The sequence below is a fragment of the Canis lupus genome, chromosome 10 (genome assembly GCF_011100685.1).
Source record: "Canis lupus familiaris isolate Mischka breed German Shepherd chromosome 10, alternate assembly UU_Cfam_GSD_1.0, whole genome shotgun sequence".
Lineage (NCBI taxonomy): Eukaryota > Metazoa > Chordata > Mammalia > Carnivora > Canidae > Canis > Canis lupus.
In genome coordinates, this window is record NC_049231.1 from 26,494,263 (window position 1) to 26,520,716 (window position 26,454).

Consider the following 26,454-nt stretch of genomic DNA (forward strand, 5'->3'; position numbering starts at 1 on the left):
AGGAAGTATCCCTGAGCCATTACACAGCTCTTCCAAGGTGTAACTAAGGACCATAGGGCATGTTCTCCTCTTGCTGTAGCAGACCTGCCAGTGCCTCCTTACAGACATGCAGAAGGTTGAGAAAATAACACTGCCCCGGTTTTGACACTGCAGAGGTCAGAGATGAACGATTCCAGTGGTAGCTTATCCTATCCATGCCATCATGGAGACCTAGATCAAGCACTTCAAAGGTTCGCCTGGCTGAAAATGGAAAAGCAGTACCAGTCCCAGAGGAAAATGTTTCATACCACACACAGAAGCCAAAGCTGTTGGAAAGGAGACTTTTATTTTTTTCTTTCCATGCTGTGGAAGGACTTCAAGTTCCCCAGCTTTATTTCCTCCCTCAAGGAGAAAAAAGATAGCAGTTGTCCGGGTCTCAGGGCTAAGCTGCTTCTGTGTAGACCTAGCCAAGGTGGGACAGAAAGACCAGTGATGGATTCCAGATCTACCAGCTGAATGTATCCACTGCTACTAAAGGGCAGGCAAGTGACTGGAAGGCAAGTTGTGGACTCGGCCTCAGAGACCAAGAATTTAAAGACTACAGGGTGATCCGAATGACAAAGTAAACACATTAGACACAGCCTCAGAACCCACATCTGGCGTTTTGGCCACTTAAGAATCAGCAGTGTTTGAAAGGGCCACAGCTGACAGCTCTACTAAGTGTCCTTATGGTTCTCTTTGGCCTTGAGCTTTTAGCAGGAAGGGCATTGTGCTAACCAACCCTGTGAGCAGAAGTTTTCAGCCAGGGTCACAGTATCAAGGAAGGTACGCCATGGCAGAGGACTAAGACACATATAGGGTTCTCTACTTCCAGAGCCCCTCCTGGGGCCTCTCCAGGACCTTGTGATCCTGAAGCTGATTTCTTGTCAAAAACCATGTGTTTTCAAGGGGTGCCTGGGGGGGTGGGGCGGCTCAGTAAGTTAAGCATCTGGCTCTTGATCTCAGGGTCCTGAGTTCAAGCCTTGTGTTGAGCTCCATGCTGAGTGTGGAGCCTACTTTAAAAACAAAACAAAACAAAAAACACCACACACCAACTTTTGGTCATGATCTCAGGGTCCTGGGACTGAGCCCTGTGTCAGGCTCCCCGCTCAGCAGGGAATCTGCTTGACCACCCTCCCTCTGCTTCTGCTCTTCCCCCTGCTGTGCTTTCTTAAATCTTTTTAAAAAAAAATCTCAACTTGAATGGAGTACGAGGGAACAAAATCAGCTAATCTGGAGTATGAATAGGGAGACCACCAGGGGCTGAGACCCAAGCGGAAAGACTACAGGCCTCAACACAGCTTTTCCAAACATTAGTTTTTGATTATTTATTTGAGGGGGAAAAAAAGTCACAACCAAGCATATAAAATACTGTTATCCTGAACTCATTTTTTTAGGAAGGGGCAACAGGGAAAAAAACAAAATACACTTTGGAATTGATTAGGCTTTCAAGACAATGAATGTATTTTTTAAGCATTCGGCTAACTCACGGTTTGCTAACCTAGATGATGAAGAAAATGTCAAAATGGAGAAGTAGGAGCAGATGCCATTACTTCAGGCAAAGGTGAGAGTTACTGACTAGAAAGGCAGAACTGCAGGGAAAGACACAACATCCTTCCCTGAAGATTAAAAATATTGGGTAGGGGGTGGGCACGGAGGGACGGTAGAGGTTGGGCAAAATGTTACCCTCTTCCATCCAAGAATCTCAAAGCACTGGACTATCTTCCATGTTTTACAAGGCTTGCCCAGTCTCAGTCAGCAAACCTGCCAGGACCAGAGCCAAGAACTCCCACTGCTCCTAGTTCTGAGGACTTCCAGGTGGTTCTGGCTTGTGAAATGGAAAGTTACGGTTTTTGGTTTTGTGAAACCTAGTTAAGAGACAGAGATGACCTTAGGAAGATACTCTTTAAGAAAGGAGATAATTTCAAATCACAATTACACCTGGCTTTGATAATTGGAGACTTAAGTCTTTAAAACCATTCTTTCAGCTCTCCTTCCAATGTTTTATATGGAATTTGGTCAAAGATGGCAGCTTGGGAAAACTAGGTTCTGTAATACATTAGGGAAATGAGATCCTTTCTCTCAATGAAGACTAACCCATGCTTTTGCAACCTCCCTTCTCCTTTCTCCCTTCCCTCCGATGGATGCCAGGTTCAGCCCTGTACCTCTATGCCAGTCACTTCATGTAGCACTCAGGCACAGAGATTTTCTTTAAACTGATTCTGATGAACAGCCAAGGATGGAGAAGAGTTCCAGGCTTTCGGTTTTTTCATTCTCTCAATAGTTTCATACAAATGACAAATGAACCACTTTAGGAACCTTGCAAGAAGGAGGAAAATTTTCCAAATACAGCCAAGGTTAACCCTAGTTTGCAACCTCCTCATCCATGACAAAAAGGGGACAGGAATCTCTACCCTAAATTCAAAGGGTAGCTGAGGTTTCAATGCTATTTAAAGAATCATTTCCTGCTGCTGTCACTGGGTAGGAATGAGACAGCTGCGGAGAGCTTCACCAGAATCTCGCTGATGGAGAGGTAGTACAAAGAGAAAAAATAATAAAACTTGATGGGAGAACAAAATACTGGATGGGCAGATCAAAAACAGAATTATTATTGGCTTCTTGCCACGAACAGGAAAAAAAAAGCACAGAACAAGGTGGTGTATGAAACGCTCCTCCTCACCCTCAGGAAACTTTTGACTTAGCAGCAGGAAAGCAGAGGGAGCGCAGGAAGCCGCCTCCCCTCCTCCGAGTTTTACCCATGTGCCCTCTTCCTTGGTAGCACCAGTCTCCCCATGTGCGGGGTGAGACAGGACGGGGAAGAGGTCAGCGCATGTCTGCTTGCCCTCTGGCCTCCGGCGGTGCCTGGAAAGTGGAGCACACCCTCCTCATGTTCCTGTGGCAGACACTAGGGAATGAACAGGCTGGGGGCCTGAGAAGGCAGGGCCTCGTGGGGAAGAAACATGGTCACCAAGCCTCAACAGGTGACTGGGTTTTTCAGCCGTTTGCCACCTGTCACCCTCCCTTCAGCCTCTACCACAGAGGCTGTGTCCCTGAGGGTCTCATCCTAATTGGCAATAAGGCGAGGAAGGGGTGGACAAACAGCATTTGGGCAGAGGTACCATCCCAACAGCCCCCTCCCTCGTCTTCCTCCACAAGGTAGTGCTGATCTGGGCCAGCCAAGAGTGAGGCAAACACACCCTTCCTTAGGCCCTCCTCCCTGCTGCCGGCTCTCCCACTGCACTCTCACTGATGGCCACTAAAAAACACAATCTCCAAGCAACTTTGCATCCAGTTTATATTGAGCCTCACTCCTGTGTGGGTCAATAACAGTGTTCCCGTGAGGGCTTCTCAGCACTTAGGAATATGAGCTGGTTGGGAGGCGGGGGAGATGGGCTGCTTCTCTGGGAACCTGGGTCAAAGGGCAGCTCTTCAGCCACCTTTACCCCCAGAAACTCTAAATACTGTCTGAGTGCTCACTCTGCGGAGCTCAGCTCGCAAATAGGCAACCGTAACTCTTCGGTGCCGATCAATGAAAAGGCAACACCTTGAGGAGGCAGATATGCTCCAGGGGAAAGAGCACAAGAGAAGGCGAAACCAAGAGGAAAAGACAGGGAAGACACTATAAAAAAACAGGCCAAAGGACAGGGCAGGCAGGAGCAGAAAAGTTGGACCAAAATGCAAAACACCAGCTCAGGCCGGTGCTCTGCCTTCTCAATTCATTCCAGAAAAATTAGCCTGGAGCAAGGGGGAGGGGAGGAGAAGGAGCACAGTGTTTGGTAACAAAAAGAAAGGGATGGTGAGAAAACAGGAGATGAAAGAGATGGCATTCTGATCAGCATGAAGTGACAGGGTGATGACCAGCAAGATAGGAGGCACCTAGGGACCCTGTGAGGCACCAACTATGCAGCCAAGTGATTCTAACGGAGAAGCCAGGGTCTGACACCTGACACCCACTTAGGCCTCCACCTGCCCTACGTCTGCAGCAGCACCTCTGGCTCTGACAATGAGCAATAGAGAGTATATCCCAATTCATCTATTTCTTCAGGAGTGAGCTCTGCAAATAAGTTCACCTTGGGGTTTAGGGCACTGGGCAGGACTCCAGCCTCCAAATAGCTGATGAGTCCCCTCAGGGCCTGTAGGAATCGGTCGGCCAACATGTCTGGAGACCAGTCAGCCTCCTCCTGGGCCAAGTGGAGGATGACGTTGGTGAGCTGGCTGGCAGTGAGGTGGCCCAGAGCCGGAGTGGACTTGCATATGGCCTTGAGGATCTTGAGGCACAGCGATCGGCAGCCCGAGTCGGCCTGGTCCAAAGCCCGCAGGCGTGCCGTCTCTGCGGGACGCAGGCTCAGCCGCCATAGGTTGTCATACTGCGCCAGCCGGTGTGGTCTGGCTACCAAGACGGTGTCGCCAAGGGTCACTGATGGCAGGAAGTCAATGATAAGATGCCTGTCACGCTCATACTGCACTTCCAAAGTCAGGGCTTCTGGGGGTGGTGCTGGTCGGATCACATAGTCCAAGAGGGACCCTATGGCTGGCCAATTGATGGAGCCAGCCACTACCTTCTCAAATGTGTCTGCCACTGTCTTTGGGGAGAGGTAGCCCCCTACTACACAGCGGTCCCAGTAACTGCTACCACGAGGAAAATACTCTGGGTTCTCACGACGAACCAGGTAGAAGCCAGGGACATTCATGATGGTGTCCTCACCGGGAATACATGACCACAAGTTCTGCTCCAGCACAAGGGGCACGATGAGTTGGATGTGGTCAGCCGTCACCACCTGTTGGGGCAGGATTTTTTAAAAAGCTTTTGAGGGACTTAAACTGCTCAAGACACAAGCATCCCCAAATACAGGTCCCACCATCTTGTTTTCCCCCAATAATAAAGGAAACTACAAATTCATTCAGGTCACCATTATCAATTCAAATAAAGTGAAGATTTAAACCCACGACTGTCAGAACAAGAATGGGTTAAAGATGACCCAACAAGTGCTATCACAGTGGGCAAAATTCAGAAGCAGTAAGACCTCAGTCTTTCCAGCAAGCCTGGGGCACCGATCTTCTGTACCAAAAGCACTCTTGAGAAGTATCTTGGTTGGCACCCAACCCTACCCTTCGCGAGAACCACCTTGTTACCTGCAGGTCATCATAGAGGCTGCCACTCAGGTACATGTCCCGAAGTGGCATGTCAGGCAATTTGGCCCGCAGGAAGCTCCGGAGCTCGGCACATATGTCCACGGCAGCTTGCTTGGCCCGAGCCTGCTCGCCAGCAGGGATGGCCGCCCGGTTCCGGTAGTAAGTAAGAAGTTTCTCCTGCAGGGACATGCGGAGTCGTGACTTCTTCAAGTCTACCTGGCCCTTCCTGGCCAATGGCTTGGGCCGGGGCGGGCAGAATGTATCTGCCAAGGCAAGAGAGAGAGGCATGTGAGCTCTTCCCATGCTTGCTTAGTCCACAGCTGCCTCGGCCCCAGGAAGAAGGGCCCGGCACAACAGGCAAGTGCCAGCACAGTGCCTGGCACACACGTGCTCAAGAAATGTTTGCTGAAGTCAGGCGTGGTACTGAGAGCCCAGAGAAGTCCTAGAGGGGGAACAACCTTTCCCTCACCTGCGTCAAAGGCTGAGGAGTCTGTGGGAAGTGTCTGTAGGGACCGGCTCAGGCCTGTCTTCATGTCTTTATTCAGCAACCGGGGGGAACCCATCCAGTTCGGTTCTTCCCAGCTCCTTTTCCCTGAATGGCTCAGGCGGGTGGGGCTGGTAGGGGCACTGATTGCCCTATCGTACATCTGAAATAGCAGAGGACCGGCATAGGTAGCTTCCTTCCCGTTTCCCTTCTTCCCAGCAGCTCTGCCCTCGGGAGTTCAACCACTATTTTTCAATAACTTTGTTTTATTCTAGATTATGGAATACTTTGTTGCATGTGGAAAATCTCAGGAAATACTAAATGATACAAGTAACAAACCAATTTTACCATAATGTCACAACACAGATATAACTATATTTTGGTCCAGTTCTTTCCAGAAATATGTATTTATATAATTAGGATCCAACTCCATATATATTTTTGGAACTGAATTTTTTTCACTGATCACTTTTATCATTTCCCCATGCCACTAAAAACAAACCAGTATTCAACATTATGGTACCTTTTCTGACTATATAACATTATACCTTATGAACGTTAATGTACTGTTAATGTTGAACACGGATTCACTTACTTAACAGATACCGAATGGCTACTGTGTGCCAGGCACAGTTCTAGGCACACAGAATAAATAAACCAAAGAGACCTAACCCCTGCCCTCATGGAGTTTCCAGTCCAGCGGAAGGATATAGCTAATATATAATAAACAAGTTAAACGTGAGGTATGCAGAAAGAATAAGTATTAAGAAAAATAAAGTAGGAAAGAGAAGTAGGAAATATATATGTGGTGGGACTGTTGCTATTTTAAATAAGGTAATTAAGGAAAAATATTTTGGTTATTTGCCTTTTTTTTTTTTTAACTCGTTGGCATAGATTTATTTATTTGTGTATCCAATGATTTCTTGAGAGCAAAGTCCTAGAAGTGAACTTAGTGAATTCTCCTAAAGGCTCATCTTATGATGCCACATTACCAGCTTACACTCCCATTAGCAGTACTGGGAGTCTTGTTCCAGGTCAGCTCCACTTTGCAGAGACAGCCTCACCACCTCTCCCACCCCTGACCCCAGCTGCACATACACTTACCCGCTTAACTGCCAGTGTAGCGATGCCCAACATGGCTGCTCCACCCACCCCCAGCACCAGCCGGGCATTGGAGAGCACAAAATCAATGGCTGTGCCAATGCCATTGTCATCCTTCTTGCCTTTGCGCTCACCAGAGCCTGCCATAGCTCACCTAAGGACAAAGGCAGAACACATCCATCACCACCTGGGAGCTCAAGAGCCATCCCTCCCCCCACTCCCCCGCATCAGGCCAGCCCCCAACAAGTACAGGGTGTTCTGTGAATTCCAGCAATCCAAATTTTCCTGCCTCTAGCACTGCAAGTTCTAAGGTTAAGAGAGAGATACCACATCCCATGATTTATCTGCATGCAAGGGGGAAGAAGGGATCACACTAATTGTGAAAAAAACCTCTCCACCAATATACTGAGATTACAGAAATAGAAACCCTTAGCTCACCATCAATCCTTTCTTTTTTTTAAGATTTTATTTATTTATTCATGAGAGACACACAGAGAGAGGCAGAGACACAGGCAGAGGGAGAAGCAGGCTCCATGTAGGGAGCCCGACGTGGGACTCGATCCTGGGTCTCCAGGATCAGGACCTGGACCGAAGGCGGTGCTAAACCGCTGAGCCACCAGGGCTGCCCACCATCAATCCTTTCTTATATTAGCGTGAAGTGCCCAATCATGCAATGCAACCCTCTCCTTATCCCTTCCCATCAGTAGAATATAGACTGAGTTTTGATCCTTTGGCTACCACTTCCTATAAGGTGAGACCTGAGAAGGTCTAACCTAATAGATTAGAAAAGAACATGCTTATCCAGTCCCATGCCATCACTTCACACACAGAGAGGTGACTTGTCAGAGGTCCCAGAGACAAGGAATGGCAGAGCCATTTCAAGAACTCAGGACTCTAGGATCCTAGTATTATGACGCTTTTCCTACTGCATCATGTCTACCCTTACCCACAGCAAACTACTATTGTACTTTCTGCGGGGGCGGGGTGGGGAGGGGACGGGACACCCTACAAAATAACATGGACCAAACTGTAGTGGGGATCAATGGAAATAAATAAAGGATGTAAAGGGACACTGACTGGCATTCACTGAGCAACCAAGTGACTGCTCTGGGCTGGGCACTGTCTGAAGGGTGTCGCCACCCTTCTATGTTCTGGAACTCACAGAGGTGGCCCACGTGGGAGAAGAGAAGCTAGGGTCTGGGCTCTAGGCTGGCATACCTGTCAGACATCCCCCTCTTGCGGCTCCTGTGGCCTACCCGAGGGAAGGTTTTCGCTGAATGAGCTTACATCCCCTGTGCCCCTTACTTACAGTACCACATGGCACCACATGAGCAGCAAAGAGTTCACAGGCTAATGGGGGAACCTCGCTCCAGTGCAGAGATATCAGGTCCATATATGAGAAAGGTCCAAAGGGAAAAATAACTCTCTGTGGACACTCCCACTTGACAAATGCTTTCCTTCTTGGAAAAAGTGTTCAGGGGACTACAGGATGCTCAGGTGAGGCTGGTACTGTGACACTGAGAATATGCTATACACCAAGGACACTGTGGACCTGGGTGGTTTTTTTTTTTTTTTTTTTTGGACTTGGGTGTTAATGGAGGAAATAAGAAACAAAAAAAAGCATCTGCCCAAATGCACTTGGAAGATGAACTAAAAATGTGGTTACCTAAGAAGGAGCTCATGGGCTTAACAGCAAAGAGGTTGGCCTCTCATATGGTGTTCAAGTTAAAGTGAGCACATACTTGCTTCCTGGCAAATAGAGTCATCCCAACCTAAGTTCCCCAAGTCCCCAAATAAGCCCATTTTCCAGGAAGTTAGAACCCTAAGCCCCACGTAGATAAAATGGTTCAGATCTGAGTACTGCTCTTACCACCACTATACTCTTCCCTACCTCCCATGTCCAGTTCACTAGGAATTACACAGGGAAAACCAACTGCAAGCCTTTCAGGGTCCCAACACACACAGAACAGGAGGAGAGACAGATAGGATACCTGGATGCCTTTTTCAGCGTAAGTAACCTTCCTTCTAATAGCATTGCAACTGGGTATTCCTGGCTTTACCTATCCTGCCCCTTGCCTCTATCCTCCCCCTCCCCAAGAAAGAAAGAAAGATTTCTGACTCTACTTATGCCAGCAGTTATTTATTTTATTTTATTTTTTTTAATTTTTATTTATTTAGGATAGTCACAGAGAGAGAGAGAGAGAGAGGCAGAGACATAGGCAGAGGGAGAAGCAGGCTCCATGCACCAGGAGCCCGATGTGGGATTCGATTCCGGGTCTCCAGGATCGCGCCCTGGGCCAAAGGCAGGCGCCAAACCGCTGCGCCACCCAGGGATCCCCAGCAGTTGAGTTATTAAGGAAGAGTCACGGTCAAGTCCTAAAATACTCTTCCCTAACTCTAGTTCACAACAACCATGGTGGCACTTTTCTCTACCTCCCACAGTCAGTAGAAGCTTCAGGTTTAGGGACATAATGAGAGTCTACATGGCCAACATTCCACTTCATAATATGCAGAGAGCAAGCAAGGCTAAGGAGAAGAGTTAAGCTATATTACAGGTGGAGTCAGACGAGAACCCTACTCATCCTCCCTGCAGCGGCCACTGAGACAGAGATGGAGCAGATCTAACTGAGCCAAGGCAGAGCAATCCAATCAAGACAAAGGAGAACTTTACAAAGCTCCCCACACATAACAATAACCACTGTTTGTGTGTGTGTGGTTTTTTTTTTTAAACAACCAAAGAGGGATCCCTGGGTGGCGTAGCGGTTTGGTGCCTGCCTTTGGCCCAGGGCGCGATCCTGGAGACCCGGGATCGAATCCCACATCAGGCTCCCGGTGCATGGAGCCTGCTTCTCCCTCTGCCTGTGTCTCTGCCTCTCTCTCTGTGACTATCATAAATAAATAAAAAAATTAAAAAAAAAAAAAAACAACCAAAGAAATTTTACTGATGTACTTATGAGACAGAGAACCACTGGACGCAGGCACCTCCTTGAATGTGATGCAGCAGGACCAGGAGACATCCTTCCCCCAAGCAAAAGCCAGAAGAAGCCTCCCTGAGCTGTTTAGTCCTGGGCCCCTCTGATGACTGGTAAGAACAAGGCAGTGATGCAGCATAACAGAAAAGACCCTAAGTTTTCAAGCCGGAAATCCTGAGGATGAGTACTTGCCCTTGAGCCTGACTTATTAGCTGGATGATGTCCATAAGTTACTTCATCACCCAGCTATGAAAAGGGGATAATTGCATGGCCTGAATCAGGAGATTGTAACGAAGAAAAAACATCTACAAAAATACTATATGTAGGGTGTCTGGGTGGCTCAGTTGGTTAGCATCTGCCCTCAGCTCAGGTCATGATCCCAAGGTCCTGGGATCAAGTCCCAAGTCGGGAATCCCTACTCAGCAGGGAGTCTGCTCTTCTCTATCCCTCTGCCCCTCCCTCGGCTTGTGCTCTCTCTTCCTGTCTCTCTTAAATAAAATATTTTAAAAAGAACACTATATGTGAACACTTTATAAACTGTAAAAGTACTCCAAAAATACTGGCTATCATTAAGTCTTTTACGATTTCCATCCACAGAACAAAAAGTCAGCTTCCAGAAGGCAGTCAGCAATCCAGACTGTCTTCTGAGTTACATTCTTCCTTCTGAGACAGAGCTAAGAATGACCTCTAAAAGGCACATTGATTGTATTCTGGGCTTGGGACCAAAACTATTAAGTTGGGCAGACCTGAGAGAAGGCTTTTCCTACTCTAGTGCAATGTGTGCCCCTCCATCCAAGGACCAGCCTATGTCAAAACTAGGTGACCTGGGAGAGGAGACTGCTTCCATGATTCAAAGGGGAGATAAAAGTTCTTGCTCTAAAACTACCTTGTTCGGGACGTCTCGGTGGCTCAGCGGTTGAGCGTCTGCCTTCGGCTCAGGGCGTGATCCCGGAGTACCGGGATCAAATCCCATATTGGGCTCCTTGCACGGAGCTTGCTTCTCTCCTGTCTCTGCCTCTCTGTGTTTCTCATGAATAAGTAAATAAAATCTTTAAAAATAATAAATAAAATAAATAAAATAAAATAAAATAAATAAATTAAAACAAAACAAAACAAAATAAACTACTTTGTTCCAGTTGAAACTGCTTATCCACTGTACATTATCCACTCAGGTTCAGCTGAGCTACTTGCCTACTGGGAGACAGAAATCCACCCGGTCTGTGTGTGTGTGGGGGGGCTGGCTCCTCAGTGCAGTCAAGAAGGAGCACTGTTGTTGAGTGGGTATAGAGTTTCAGTATCACAAGATGAAAGTTCTGTAGCTCTGTGACAGAACAATGTGAACAGTCTTAACACGATTGAACTGTACACTAAAATATGGTTAAAATATTTTTTAAAAAGATGACAAAGGAGGAGGAGAAAGAGGCGGGAGATGGAGAGTCTCAGGCAAGTTTCTAACCTGTCTACTCAGATACACAAACGGGACTAGAAATACTCATTACCCCAATGTAGTGGGGATGAGGAGTAAGGGGGGCCCAGCAGCTTCCTTGGATGACAGTACAGAACTATACAAGTTCCAACTTACTTTACTTGAAAAAGTCGTAGCACTTAAACCTGCCTGGCTTGAGTACACATGAGACTAGCTACCATGCACTGAGTTTGTACTATGTGCTGGGCATTTTACACATATCCTCACACCACCACCACCATGAAGTCTGTCATAGTGTTACCTCCAACTTAATGCATGAGGAAACTGAGGCAGAGGTTAAGTAACTGGCCCAAGGTTATCAGGTAAGCAAGCTATGCAGCCAAGACTGGAACCTAGAACTTATGATGCTGGGGAGAAGTAGTTTAAAGGAGTCCTAAGTAGCTTGCAACCCCGCCTGCTCGTGTCACCTATTAACCAGGAGACCAGAAACTTCTTGGAGGCATTTTGGCACATTCACTGTGATGTCCCCAGGGTCAGCAATGTTTGACACATAGTACATATCTGTTGCACAAATGAGCTATTAACACCACGGGGTTATTTCTGGTGTTTTTAGGAGGTGATGATGGCAATTTGTAACCCCATTCCCAGTCAAACTAGATTAAGGATACAAAGACTCAGTAACTCACTAGTTCCCTTTCAGAAACACTACCCTGTCCTGTGCAGGCAGGCTCCCATGGGCATCACCCCTCCTCGGGCTTGCCACTGCTGAAGGCCAGCCGGCCAGTCAACCTAACTGGCTGAAGAGAACCAAAAGCCATTACATAAGGCTCCCTGCACCCCCGACCCACTCTCCCTCTCGATTAAGAAAACAGCACCCTCACCCAGCTGGCAAGCCTTCCCCCTCAGTCTTCATTTCCCTTTCTCCTCCTCCAGCCTCAGCCAACAGGTCTCCAAGCCCTTCTCCATCGCACTTCTGGGCAGCCACCCCACTGCCTCCAGGGCTCCATGTCACCTGGCCAGATCCGCTGCCTCTCCCCAACTCTCCCTAACTTCTCCACACTGCTACTGCCACAATCCCTCTTTCATGCCCTGCCCCTGCTTTCTGCAGCTGTGACAGTCCCCCTCCTCTCAGATGTCACTGTCTCTTCAATAGGAGAGTCGGTGTCTTTGCAGACATGGCCTAGGCTCAACACTGGCCCCCTGGCTTACAGGTGTGTCATTCCAGCCAAGGCAGACTCATGTTTCGACCACCAAATGCCGTTTCCACCGCATTTGCCCAGCATACTTTTCTCATTTGAGGTAGTCTTTAAGCACCCCCTTTTCCACAGCCACCTATGACCTTTGATTCCCCACCACCACCCTACTTCACACAGAATCCTGTCCCCAAGCTCTTGATATGACCCTCTAGTACAGAGCTGCTCCCACTGGCATTACTTCTGTTGATCTCCACATTTGACTGAGTCCCTTGAAGGACCATATCCATTCATCTATATCCCAGAGCCTGCCAGAATGCCAGGGCCATAGAAGGCCGTCTGGAAAAGATGCTGAATTAAATATACTCATTGGGTTACAGTGGGACTTCTTGATAACACTGCTATCAGGAGTGAACAGAGCTAACATACCACTTACTAAGCACCATTCCAAGTGCTATGTGTGCACAGTCTCATTTAATTCTCAAAATAACTGGACACAGTAGGTATTATTCTCTCCATTTTACAAATGAGGAAATGGAGGCCTGGAAAAGTCTAGTGATTTGCCCTAAATCCCACAGCTATTAGCAGCAGTGCCAGGATTTGAACCCAGACATGGTCCTTTGCAGCCTACACACTATGCTTGCTTTATCAACTGTGCTGTAACAGAATCTAGTTATGTGTGGAGAGTGTGATCTCACACTCACAAGGTAACTGAATCCACTTGAGAATGAGCCAGCCTAGAACTGAACTCTAATAGTTTTAACCAATCTTTTCTAACATTTCCATAGGTAAAATGTTCCATGAAATAAAATGGTGCTAATAATTTTGCTCTGGTGGGGCTTGAAATGCAGGGCCTATTTTTTCTCAATAAGGAAACATACTTCTGTTAATGTCTGTATTTCCTCCAATGATTTCTAATGATAAAAGACTATGGTCACTGAAAAGAAAGGGTCCTCTTGGGGGATCCCTGGGTGGCGCAGCGGTTTGGCGCCTGCCTTTGGCCCAGGGCGCGATCCTGGAGACCCGGGATCGAATCCCACATCGGGCTCCCGGTGCATGGAGCCTGCTTCTCCCTCTGCCTGTGTCTCTGCCTCTCTCTCTCTCACTGTGTGCCTAGCATAAATAAATAAAAAAAAATTTAAAAAAAAAAAAAAAAAAAAAAAAAAAAAAGAAAGGGTCCTCTCTCCTGGTCCCTTGCACAAAAAAAAAAAAAAAAAAAAGAAAGAGAAAGAAAAGACAAGTCAAGAAAAGGGAAAAAAGAAACCTATAGGATTAAGTGTCTACCTACCTGAGGCTTCTTACAGCATCTGTGAGGTAGGGATGGGAAAGAGCAGGAGTGTCTACGGAAGACACCTTTGTCCTCTTTCCCTTGGAATTAGGATGAAAGGGGAAAAGAGAGGATCCTAAATAATCCCCCCCAATTTGTTGTGGAGGAAGACTAGGCCCTTTTCCAGCTGCCTCTCCCGGGCCTCAGGATCCTCTAGCTTCTGATTTTTCCGGAACTCACGGCGGATGGAGGCAAGGTAGAAGTCTCGATCAGTGTAGCGAAGCCCACGACCCTGGCGCAGCAGGGCCCGGTACAGACTGAGCACCGCCTCTCGGCTCCATGGGGCCATGGGGGACAGGCAGGGGCTGGGCGTCACGCTATAAGCAGAAGGGAAAAAATAGAAGCCTAGAATCAGAATTAATGATGGAAGGGATGATCGAGATGATCTAAAATTCAGGAGTTCTTAATCTGGGTCTCAGGGACCCCCAAGGTCACACTGTACTTAGTGGCAGGTCTAGGAGCAGACCCCAGCCTCTCAATCCCCTCTCCTAGATTAAGCACAGTTATGCTGAAGGGCCAGGAGTTGAATCCCGGCTCTGACATTTACCAGCCACATGACTTTAGGCAAAGTACTTAACCCTTCTGAGCATCAGCTTCCTTAGTTGCAAAATGGAGATATTATGTTAAAGAGTACCTACCACCTAGGGTTATTTTGAGAACTGCGTGAGATAATGCACGTAGAGCCTCTATACAAGAACTTGGCCACAAGGGGTGGTCTAGAGTGGCTGAAGGCAAGGACTCTCAGCCATACTGGAATCCTAGCACCACCACTCAGGAGATGATTACCTTGGGAAAGTTTCTCAACCTCAGTTCTCCATCTATAAAATGAGGATTAAGACTGCATTCTGCCCATATGGTTGGTATGAGGACTAAATGAGTTAATGTATATAAATGTGTTCAGATTAGTGCTTGGCACATACTAAGCACTCTATCAGGGATAGCTACTTCTAGTGGGGCCTGGCCTGGTTTGTAAGTACTCAATAAATATTAGATTTCATTACACATCCATTGCCAACGTCTTCTTTCAGTAACGATGAACCCTTTATACAGGTACAGAGTGGCATTTGTAAAATGCTTTATCATCCATTACTACACTTAAATTCAGGAACCTCGAAGGTGGCCAGGGCTCCTAACAATGACAATGAACGCCTACTGAGTGTTTACTATAAACCAAGCCTATTCCAAGCACATCCCACAGAATGTCGCATCTCATTCTATCAACAAACCCAGGGTCATTATCCCCATTTTAAGTGAGGACGGTGAAGCTCCCAGGGAGAAATAACTTGCCCACAGGCACACCGCTGGACAGGAGGGCTGCCTTCCCGACTCCACCTCGCATGCCTCTGTAGTTACCATTTGCTGGGCCCTTATCGTGCAGTGCGCTACAAACTTTCCCAGCACATAAAAGGCACCCTCAAAATAAGCTGGATGAAACAATCAACGTCCCTAGGTGGAAAAAATGATCACTACGTCTATTTCAGATATGAAGAAACGAGACTGAATGGGGGAGGTATTTGGTAAAAAGATCTGAACTTTGGGCCCAAAGGCAGTTGGCCATCAGCGTCCGGCCTCACGGACTTCCTGCGCGAGCCTGAACAAGCCACCGTCCCTGTCCTTTTATCAAATGGAGAAGAGCGACCCTCGGCCCCAAGGGCCTCTCGGAGTGGGAGAGGACTCCAGAAAATCAACAGGAAAAGTGTTTTATGAGATTGCAGGCGACTGTCACGCGAAGGCTGTTAGTACAGGGTCGCTCGGCGACTGGGCGACTGAGCCCTGGCTGGTTCCCCGTTCCTGCCTCGACCCTGGGGGGCCGGGCCGGGCCGGGGCGGGATGGGGAGACCCCGGGCTGGGGCAGGCGGGCTCGGGGCCCCGGGAGGCCTCCGGGGAGGCTGCGGCGGGGCCACGGAGCGGCCTCCCAGGGGAAAACCAGAGCGGTCTGGGGCGAGACCCCCGGCGGCCAGGCTGGGCGGGCGCCGGCCGCAGCCCTGAGCGGAGGGTCGGCGAGCCCCCGGCCCCTGGCCCCGCTCCTCCCCTCACTCACCCGCGGACTGCGCGCGCTACCACTCCTCGGGATTCGCCTCTCGCCCGGTACCTCTCCCGGGGTCACCCACCAACATGGCCCCTTCACTTCCGGGACACGACCTTGCGCACGGAATTGAGGGGAGGGACTGAAGGGAGCGTGGGGGCGGGCGGAGGCGGGAGGACTTCCGTTCTTCGCCGCCGAAGCCTCTCTCGGGGCGGGGCCAGGAGCCTCGTCGGGCCCCGCCCCCTTAGGCGGCCCCGCCCCCACGCGTGACGTCACCAAGGACAGGCAGGCGGAGGCCGTTCGGGCCCCCCCCCCCCCCCCCCCCCCCGCTCGGAGAGCCGCGGAGCGGGGGGCGGGGATGGGTCGGACGACCCCGGGGGCCGCGCGGTGCTGCGAGGCCGCGCCCGCTAGACCTCCACCCGCTGCGGGCCTCGGGGTCTCGGGCGGGGGCCACGCGAGTCTGGGGGACTCTGACACTAACGATGTCCTCCCTCAAGGCTTTCAAAGCTCCTCCAAGTCCAGCTCGTGCGCCCCTCCGCGCTCTTCCTGCCCCCCGGGCCCTTTGGCTTCTGGCCAGCTCCTATCCTGGAAGGCTCACCTCAGATGTCCCCTGCGGAAGTCTTTTCTAGCACCTTCCCCATCAGGTGACCCACACAGACGCCTCCCCAGGGCCGCGCACAGATGTCCGCACAGTACTGTTGGAGCTCCTAACCCTTTGACCAACAAAATGTTTATCGACACCAGTTCTTTACCAGGCAGTGTGATTTAATTTATCCGTTTGCTTCTCTGTCGCTCACTAGATTCGAGGGCAGGCCCACGTCTTAGGGAATCCGAGGGTCCCCTCCCCCAGCATCTCCGTGGCGCCCAGGGAGGCCAAGGAGGGTTTGGAGTCCAGCCAGGGGGACTCCCAGTTCCAGCTCCACTTAAAGGACAGCTGCCTTTGGCTAAGTTCCCTGACCTCAGCCTGGGGCTCTCGAGGATTATAAGGTATGGAGAGGCGCAGGTGGACACTTAGGGAGCAGTTGCCCATCCATCCATTCTTTGGTTCCTGCAGCAAATCCTCGTCAGGGGTCTCTAAGGGGCCAGGCACTGCCACAGGTGTTTCAGGGCAAGGAAAGATCCAGTCCTGTCTTCCAGTTGGGGCTGACACAGGAGGGGAGCACAGCGGCTGGGTGAGAGGATGGGGTAGCTGTGGACACCATTCAGTGCTGCCTTCTTGGCCTTCAAAGCCTTTGCTGTGGCTCCCACTTTAGGAGGAGCAGGAGCTTGCTTCTTCACTTTCAGCACCATCTTCGTGCAAAGGCCCCCTGAATTCCATTGTCACAGGTCAGTGTGGCTTGAGGAGAACTGAAGGCCCTAAGCACTAAAGCAGGGAGATTGGTCAGGGAGTTGTGAGAGAACCCCAGGGGGGAAAAGACAGGAGCTCAAACCAGGGAGGCGGCAGTGGAGTGAAGAAGTGGTCAGATCCGGGAAGTCTTTGGAGGTAGGACCACTGCTCATGTGGGGCATGAGAGAGAAGGGTCACCAAGGCTTTGGGGTTCTGCTCCAGCAGCTGCCCTGCTGCCTGCCTCCCTCCAGCTGAGTTAGGAACCTGTTCCAGGTGTTCCAAATTGCAAGCAGAGGGCTGTTTTGCAGGGGCCTCAGGTCTCCACTCAGATGAGGGAAGACTTGACTTCTCTGTGTCATAGGGAGTCTGGCAACACTGGACAGATGATGAATCCCTAGAGCTTCTGGGAAAAGGAGGGCTCGATAGGGGCACCTCAAGGAGGGAGGCTTCAGGGAGCCTGGGTGGCTCAGTCAGTTAAGACACTGCCTTCAGCTCAGGTCATGATCCCAGGGTCCTGGGATAGAGGCCCACATGGGACTCCCTGCTCAGCAGGGGGCCTGCTTCTCCTCTCTCCTTGCCCCTCCCCCTTGCTCCTGCGCTCACTCGCTCTCTCTCTCTCACTGTCTCAAGTAAAATAAAATCTTTTAAGGAATAAAAAAGGAGAGAGGCTTAAGATTTAGGAGCGGTGGTGGTATAGCATCTGGGCTCTGAGGCCAGGGTCTGGATGTCCCAGGGCCAGCTTGGCATGGGGAGACAAGGAGGAAATTCTGCAATTCTCACCCCTTACACTCACGGTGTGGAGGCACCTGGCACTTACAGCTGCCTTTGGGAAGCACCTCTCGTGTTCCAGACATCCGGACTGAACACTACAAATCTTGTATTATGTCTAATCCCCGCGGTCCTGTTCAGTAGGCATCTTGATCCCCATTTTATAGATGGGAAATCCAAGCCTAAGAGAGGTTCGCTGATTTCCCTGACACTGAGCTGGGCAGCTGAGAAGCTCACAGTGGAATTCATGTCCGTCTTACCCCAAAACGTGTGTTCTTTCCACCCTTTCCAGTTGCCCTACTTTGCTCAATAAAGAAATAATTTTGTGACCCAGATAAATCTAATTGGTGATATTTCCAGCTGGAAGACCAAGTGACCTTTCATATTCCTCCTGACCCTCCTGCTGTGTAGAATATTATTTTTAGGAGGGAAGGGGGGAGGCTCCCTGGGGGCCTGCCTTTCAGATCAGCTCCCTCAGACTCTTCTGAATCTTCTCTTTACTTCCAGACTCACAGCACTTATTCCGGCTCCCAGTGCTCCCATGACAATGGGGGAAGGCAGTGAGGCAGGCATCTGGCCCCCACGTGCATCCATGGTGCCTTTGTAAGCTCGAGACCCTTGGCAAGGAGCACTGACCCAAATGTCAGGGCCCTGCCAGGTTGATGGGACAAGGGGCCCCCTGGAATCTCTTGGATACTGCAGCTTGGACATAGCCCCCAGTCGCACATCTGGATGTTGACAGTTGGTGTCTTATGGGGTCAGTCATGGATGGAGGGCTAGAGGAAAGCCCTTGTTCACCAGAGCAAGTGACTCACACCGAGAGCAGATATTTAATTGTGGAATGAATGAACGAATGAACGAACATTTTCCAGAAAGACAGAGGGCCTGGGAGAGAGGGACCACTTCCTCGAGTCAGGCCAGTCAAATCCAGTTGAATTTGAAAGAGACAGTGAAGTGGTAGTGGGCATGGGGCAAATGATTTAAGCTTCACGTGCCCTGGTTTCTTCATCTATGAGCTGGAGATGGAGATAAAAGAGCTGTCTCCTTGGGTGCTAGAGTATTAAATGTGACAGGGCACACAAGGTGTCGCTGGGAGCCTGACAGTGAGCACACAGTAAGCAGTGGTTTGTGTTATTATGAGGTGTCTCTCTCGCATGTGCGTGCATGGATAGGTATGTGGGCATACTGGCCCACAAACGGACTTTGGAAACCCTGGACATCAGTTCCATCCAGGGTAGGAACTCAGGCAGGAACTCAGGGCATCCCTATGGCCCCAGAAAGCCTCAGTGGTCAAGGGTCTGCCCCAGAGGGCTGCTGCGGGATACTGGAATGAAATGAGCAAAGCATCTTTGCTGAAGGATCCATGAGAATGGACAAGCAGACCAAGCAGTCTGTCATTCAGCATGTAGTGAGCACCCAGCGTGAGCCAGGACCAGGGGCGGAGATATAGAAGTAAAACATGCTGTTCCTGTCCTCATGAGGGCCACTGTTGAGGGGGTCGGCATGCAGGTGCGCATGCAGGTGCTCGGAGAGGAGCCTTTCCAGGTGCCCTGGGAGCCAGAAGATCCTGGGGGCCAGTGCAGAAGCCGGGATGGGTGGATGCCAACTGAGTAAGGAGGCAAAGGGGTGAGCCCCAAAGCTGGACGGTGGGCATGCTAAAGTTTCCCGGGAAGGAAGTAGTAACAGCCAGCAAGGTGTGCTTCGGGCTGATGCTCTGGCACCCATTAGTCTGGAGTCAGTCATGGGGGTGAAGCTCAGCTCTGCTACCTGGCAGCTGGGGGACCTTCAGAAGACTCTCAGCCTCTCTGAGTCTTGGTTTAAATGGAGATTAATTAAAGTGCCTGCTGGGATCCTGGGTGGCCCAGTGGTTGAGCATCTGCCTTTGGCTCATTTTGGGATCCTGGGATCGAGTTCTGCATCAGGATCCCCGCAGGGAGCCTGCTTCTCCCTCTGCCTGTGTCTCTGCCTCTCTTTCTGTGTCTCTCATGAATAAAGTATTTTTAAAAAGAAGAAAGAAATGGACTCCTGCTAATTAAGATGGAGGGAGAGTGAAGCAATGTATATCTGTGTATATATTAAGGGTCTATCTGGAATGAGGAATAAAACTATGGGTGAGGCCTTAGGGAGTTCAGGTGATGGTTATGGGAGTGGGAATGGTCCAGCCAGAGAATGAGCCATTGCAAAGGACGAGCGGGAGAACTCAGGAAAGAGAGGCCCTAGATGGGGATGGGGAGGATAGAGAAGAAGGCTGGGCCCAGCAGGCCGCAGCCAGGAATTTGACCCTGAGCCAACAGCAGGGGGAAGTCCTTGTCTTGCTCAGACTTCCCTCTTAGAAAGAGCTGCCCCAGTCTGTTATCAGGGCCTAGACTGAAGGGGCTGAGACCTCCAGGAAATGGGGCCCCAGGCCCCTGCGGCACCTCTCACGAGAGTCTTCAGCAGACAGTCGGAGTGAGCACAGCTCTTTTGTGTGCTGACACTTGCACGCACAATCCCCTAACCCTCATCACCGCCGTGTGCGGATAAACCTGTCACTGCCCTGGTTACTGTCACTGCCCTGGTTACGTCCAAGGACACGACCTTGAAGAGCCATAAGTGGCAGGACTAGGATCTGAACTCAGCTCTGGGGTTTAAACCATCCCTGGGGTAGATGAAATTATTTGGGACAAGGGTAGAGGAAGAGGACGTGGAGGGGGGAGACCTGGGGACACTGAGGTTTAAGGCCGAGGAAGCAAAGGACACTGCAGAAGACAGGGGTGTCCTGGAGGCTTGGGGAGAGGAGGGTGTGACAACAGAGGCCAGTGCCTTAGCCAGTCAGACCAGGCTTGGCCAGTTAGGGGCTGGTCCCAGACTATCTGGTTCAGTGAGAGCCCAGGGGCTAAAGAGTCAATGGGATGGGGGAAGGGAGACAGTAACTGCCTGGAGGGAAAGGGTGAGAGGGGAGGAAAAGTGGGTGGCTTGACTTGGGGCTGGGCTGGTACCTGTTTGAGCCTGAGGAGGGGAGGGGAGGAGCCACTGGAGGCCCAGGAGTGGAAACAAAATTGTCAGAGAGAGTGAACTGAACCCTCACTGGAGCGAAGTCACAGATGCTGCTCACCCAGGGGAGCGGGGGAGGGAAGGGGGGGCCATGCAGGACAGCCCCGGGCTTCCCTACAGAAGGCAGAGAGGGTGAGTCCCCACGGCCAACTGGGGTCTTCCCCATCCTGTGCCCTTTACTCTGCCCAGCAGGATCCCCTATAAAATTGAGACCCTGGGGCAGCCTGGGTGGCTCAGTGGTTTAGCGCAGCCTTCAGCCCAGCGCGGGATCCTGGAGACCTGGGATCAAGTCCCATGTCGAGCTCCTTGCATGGAGCCTGCTTCTCCCTCTGCCTGTGTCTCTGCCTCTCTCTCTCTGTGTGTTTCATGAATAAATAAATAAAATCTTTAAAAAAATAAATAAAATTGAGATACTTTTACCTGGGCTGATGGAGTCATGGAGGCGTCGTAACCCAATCAGCCGGCGAAGCCCCGGGGGTGTGGGCTGGCCAGGGACCTGGAAATGACCCTCAGAGAGAGCTGTGCCCCTCCTAATGGAGCTGGCTGTCATCAGATGTCATCGATCCTGTATCCAGCAGACTAAAACCTGATATCTCTGCACAGGAGCGAGGTTCCCCCATTAGCCTGTGAACTCTTTGCTGCCCATGTGGTGCCACGTGGTGCTGTAAGTAAGGGGCACAGGGGACGTAAGCTCATTCAGCGAAAATCCTCCCTGGAACAGGCCACAGGAGCAGCGGGAGGGGAGTGTCTGGCAGGTGTGCCAGCCTAGAGCCCAGACCCTAGCTTCTCTTCTCCCACGTGAGCCACCTCTGTGAGTTCCAGAACATAGAAGAAGGGTGGCGAGGCTGAGGACAGTGCCCAGCCCAGAGCAGTCACTCGGTTGACTGGTGAATGCCAGTCAATGTCCCTTTACATCCTTTATTTATTCCCGCTGATCCCGACTACAGTCCTGTGCGGCCTCCACCTCCTCCAGGGGCAAACTGGAGCCCTGCGTGCTGGACGGGACCAAGAATGGTTCTCCTCACTCCACAAAGAGCTTTGTAAGACCCAAAAACCAACAAAGACGGCTTTCCGGGTTGGCTCAAATGCCAGATGATCTGGGGGCACTGGGTTCCCCACGGGTGCTAGGGAGCAGCCCCCACCTTAGGACAGAGTTCGAGCTCCCCAGTTCACCCCAGTCCCCACCACCCCCTATTGTCTCATCCACAGGTGCCCCCTCGTTTATGTTACATTACCCATTGGGCTCCTGTGGTCTGCTGAGTCTGACCAGACCTGAGGCCTCGTGAGGGTCGCAGATGTTAGTCACCTGAGAGCTTATCCAATTCAGCCCCTCCCTGCTGGCCCCAGCATGTGCACATGCATGGCAGGCATGGGTGTGCACATGCACACACACACACACACACACACACACACACTCCTGTACAGACAGAGAAGAGACTGGCCAAATCTACTTTGAAAAGATTTATATCTTTGGTGTATTCATCTGGAATTCACTGGGGTATAAGGAGTGAGGTAGGGATTGTAATCTTTCTTCTAAATGGCTGGCAGATATTTCTGAAATAATATTTCTTTCCCCCAGTGTCATCTTTTTTTTTTTTTTAAGATTTTATTTATTTATGAGAGACATATGAGAGACACATGCAGAGGCAGAGAAGTAGAGGGAGAAGTAGGCTTCCTGTGGGGACTCGATCCCAGGTCTCTGGGATCACAACCTGGGCCAAAGGCAGACACTCAACCACTAAGCTACCCAAATGCCTCTCCCTCAGTGTCATCTTTATCATATAAAGAGGACCCCATGTTCAGGCTATCAGAACATTATGACTACTTCAAATTTGCTGGCCCCTGGGTCAATGTGACCTCCTCTGAGGCATAGCCCTGACAGGGCGTCTTTGAGTTCATGGGTCAGAGCTCCACTGAGACCCGCTCAGGTTGAGTTTGTCGTATGGATGACCAGAGCCAGTTACTGGAGGCTGGTCTCATGGCTGCATCTTCCTGTACCTGTGCCATTTGACCCCTTCCCAAACTGCTTCATCTGATTGGCCCGACTCACCTTTCCAAATGAAGCCATGCCATGTCGTGAATAGTGCTGCTGAGTGTGCAGGTGGTTTGGGCTAGGCCTTTGAGTAAGGTTTCTGGCCCAGTCCAAGGAGGCCAGATAAGCATAAGTCCAAGGAGGCCAAGGAAGCATGATAAGACAGCAAGACTCCCTGGGACCACATCAAGAACTTTGACCCGGTACTGTAGGTGATGGGGAGCCATAGACTATTTTAAAGTTGGGAGCAGGTGGTGCTGGTGTATAAGATCGGATCTATAAGGTAGAGGCAGGGGTGCTGCTGGGTGTGGTTGTTCACGTTACACACTGCACAAGGGCACCACATACAAGGGACACCTTTTACATCATAGACCTTGTGGAGTTGTATGTTTCCTATGACATTTCTTTGGCAGAAGGCAGTGAATTGTCTTGTTCTAATGAAATCAATATCTTATGGCAATTTTCCAATAGGTGGAAATAAGATGTCTTGAGGAAGGGATGCCTTTCCCAATTTGCACAAAAGTCTTTATGGGCAGGCAGTGGCCATGCGTGGAGGATCCATTGGTCAGGGGAGACTGGGAAAGGGTGAAGGAAGAGCAAGGCATGATTTCTGCATTTCCAGGTCAGAGCCTGGGGCATATGGCAGCACAGTAATTAAAATATATTCCAGAGGATGCACAGAGCTTAGGATGACCCGAGTGCGGTTTAGAGGATGCATTGTAATGTTCGTACATGCTCCTGGTTCTTTGAATCTTCGAACTTGACTCCCCAAAGTCCTTGAGTGTTCTGCTGATGGCAGCAGCGCCTTTCCTCCCGCAGGCATCTCTGCCATCCCACAGCCCAGCACAGGCTGGACAATGGGAGGAACCCTCTCTAAAACGGGCTCCCTAATTGGAAAGCCTTCTCACAACCTTCTTACATCAGATGGGCAGAGGAAGAAATGTTTCCCTCGCCGGAAGAGCCAGCAGCAACAAGAGGCCTGAGGCCAAACCTGGAACCATCCTGGTCTGTGCTCAGTAACTTCTAAGGGTGTTGGTGACACCAGCTGGCAAAGCCTCCCGTTGATGCAGAGCGGTGGGCCTCCGTGCCCGGTGACTCAGAGGGGAACAGATGAACCCTGACTAAGGAAGGTGGTGGCCCTGGGTCTGCCAGAGAGCAGGGGTCCTTGGGCCCCGGCTAGGGACGTGCCGGGGAGCCGATCTCAACATCTACTACTAACACAAGCAGGGCCTGGGAGACAGCTGCCCAAGGAAGGGTGAGTTGTTACACACACACCGTGTCAGGACAGTTCAGCAGCACTTGGTGAGCACTGCCGGGCCTGGGCAAGAGTGCTGGGGACACAGAGGTGAGGAGGACACGCCCAGCCCCGCTGTGTAGGCAGCAGATGCTCCAGGGTGTTCGTCCTCCAAGCTCCACCACCCCTGTGCAAGCTCTGGAACCTTCATCTCCTCGGCTGCACAGGGGGAGAAGAACATGTACCCCTTTGCTCTGCACACCTTCAACTTGCTCATTCCTCTAGCATTGCCTTCATCATTGTGTGTTACTTAGTCTTGGTTTTCTTCTTCTTTTTAAAACTTTCTGTGATTCCAATTAGATCTATGCATCCTTCTGTTTTGTGACATGTATATACACTGCCTCAAATCCCACCTGGTGTCCAGTTGGAAGAAAGAAAGGAGAGAAGGCAGGCGGGTGGTGCTGGTTGTGGATGTTCCCGGCTCTCCCACTAGGAGGCAGCACAGCACCGTGAGAAGGGTGGCAGATGACCTGGTCCTAATTCCCCCTGGGAGCTGTATGCCTTTGAGAAATTTATTTATATCCTTAATCTCCCCAAATCCTAGCCTCCCCACCCCCACAGTCTTGCAGGCTGGTAAGGGGAAAGAAATACTCCCACAAAATACCATTTAGAATACATGAAGTGATGTATGCAAAGTGCCTGGAGTGTACACAGTAGACGCTCCATGGTTGTATACTCCTACTGTAGCGGACCTTAACCACAAGAATGACTTTCGACCCCAGTGGACATTTAACAGTGTCTGGGGACATGTTTGGTTGTCACACTTGGGCGAGTGGGGTCATCTAGTGAGTAGGGGTCAGGAATGCTACTAGCACCCTGCAATGCACAGGACAGCACCCCTACACAGAATTATCTGGCCATATGGTCACTAGTGCCGAGGTCGAGAAACCTTGGCTTACTTGCAATCGATTCTGACCTCCTAGAGGGCAGAAAATGTGTCTTGTCCATTTCTGTATCTCCCTGGGGCCTGTCACACGGTGCCCAGTGAGTGAGTGCAGGGTTGAGGTGAAAGGTAAGATGCAGAGCGGTAGGCCTCCGTACCCGGTGGCAACAGAGTGGCACAGATATGGTGGTTGGGACTGGGGGTGTCAGACCCAAAACGCTAATTGTCATGGAGTGGGGTCATGCGCCTAACTGCATTAGTGTGGGGGCTTCCTGAGAGATGAGTTTAATTTGCAAAAAAAATTGATTCTAAGAATCTTAGCCAGATTGCTTTAAATGCTTGTGATCAAAGGGACCCTTCAAGAGTTTTATAGAATTGAGTGTCCCCCTTTGGGACCTCTGCCCCAGGACCTTGTCACAATGGGCTAGAACGACTGAGTCAGGAAGTTCTCTGCCTCCTAAAAATCTCAAAACTGTTATGTGTCCTTCCCACCTCCAATCTGCACCCCAGACCCTGGCCAATATTTGTAGAACCAAATGATGAAGAGTCTAGAAGTCCTATTATTGGACAGCAGTGCACTGATTGGCAGAGCAGATCAGGGAAAGGAGACAGTTGTTTTTGACTATATGGTGGATAGTCAAGTGGACCAGGGCCTAGCCTTGGCCCATGTGAACCTCTAGAAGGCAGAGCATCCAGACTGGGTCCTGGTGTGAGGCATGCTGGGCCTTTAGAAAGGCTGCCTGGCAGGACATGCCAAAGGCTCTCATTATGCCATGGACACTGATCCAGTGTGATACTCAACAGAAGTGACAAGTCTTGAGGGCACCTGGGTGGCCCAGTCGGTTGAGGATCTGTCTTCTGCTCAGGTCAGGATCCCGGGGTCCTGGGATAGAGCCCTGCCTCAGGCTCTCTTCTCAGTAGGGGTCTGCTACTCCCTCTCCTTCTGTGCTCTCTCTCTCTCTCAAGTAAACAAATAAAATCTTTTTTTTTTTTTTTAATTAAAAAAAAAAAAGGTGGCAAGTCTTGGCCAGGCTGGGCCAGTAACTGAGGTGGGGCCGGCAGCAAATCCTGTGGGCAGGGATCTACAGAGGAGGATGCTTGGGTCATAGAATACCCTATGGGCAGGTAAGGTGTATGAGACAGAAGCCCAGCACTTGGCCAGGCAGAGCAGGGCATTCAGGGAGCAGGGTATTATAACAACCTGCGAAGTGGCGGGTATTAGCACAGGAGATAGTCCTGGGTTCAAATCCCAGTGCCTTCCCTTATTAGCAGCATTCACTTGTTAGTCATTCATTTCATAAAAAGCTGTTGAGTTGTGCCAGGAACTGTTTGCTCCCAAGTGTGGGAAACAAACACAAAAGCAGATAATCCTAAAACCATGTGGAAAGAACAGTGCTGGAGACGTTCAAGGCATAACAGGAGCCCAGAGGATCAGCA

At 50.4% G+C, this 26,454-nt stretch overlaps 1 protein-coding gene across 3 annotated transcripts; it reads right to left on the reverse strand.

Annotated features, from left to right (window-relative positions):
* Nucleotides 1-1,320: 1,320 nt before the first annotated feature.
* MIEF1 (mitochondrial elongation factor 1) lies at nucleotides 1,321-15,885 on the reverse strand. 3 transcript variants are annotated; one of them, XM_038550506.1, is made up of 5 exons: nucleotides 15,696-15,885; nucleotides 6,740-6,890; nucleotides 5,621-5,798; nucleotides 5,152-5,414; nucleotides 1,321-4,796 (listed from the first exon to the last, which is right to left on the reverse strand). In XM_038550506.1, the coding sequence occupies exons 2-5, from the start codon at nucleotides 6,881-6,883 to the stop codon at nucleotides 3,990-3,992; spliced, it is 1,392 nt and encodes a 463-aa protein (XP_038406434.1). In that variant the 5' UTR covers nucleotides 6,884-6,890; nucleotides 15,696-15,885; the 3' UTR covers nucleotides 1,321-3,989. The 3 variants fall into 3 exon arrangements, with proteins under 3 accessions (XP_038406434.1, XP_038406433.1, XP_038406432.1); XM_038550505.1 differs by lacking the exon at nucleotides 15,696-15,885 and adding an exon at nucleotides 13,835-13,969; XM_038550504.1 differs by lacking the exon at nucleotides 15,696-15,885 and adding an exon at nucleotides 13,616-13,807.
* Nucleotides 15,886-26,454: the final 10,569 nt, after the last annotated feature.

Excerpts from the sequence above, each read along its gene's own strand:
- MIEF1 (XM_038550506.1), bottom strand. The coding sequence starts at position 6,883 with ATGGCAGGCTCTGGTGAGCGCAAAGGCAAGAAGGATGACAATGGCATT. Across the intron at positions 5,799-6,739 it reads CTACACTGGCAGTTAAGCGG|ATGTACGATAGGGCAATCAG; the intron begins GTAAGTGTATGT and ends CTGCTATTTCAG. Across the intron at positions 5,415-5,620 it reads CTCCTCAGCCTTTGACGCAG|ATACATTCTGCCCGCCCCGG; the intron begins GTGAGGGAAAGG and ends TTGCCTTGGCAG.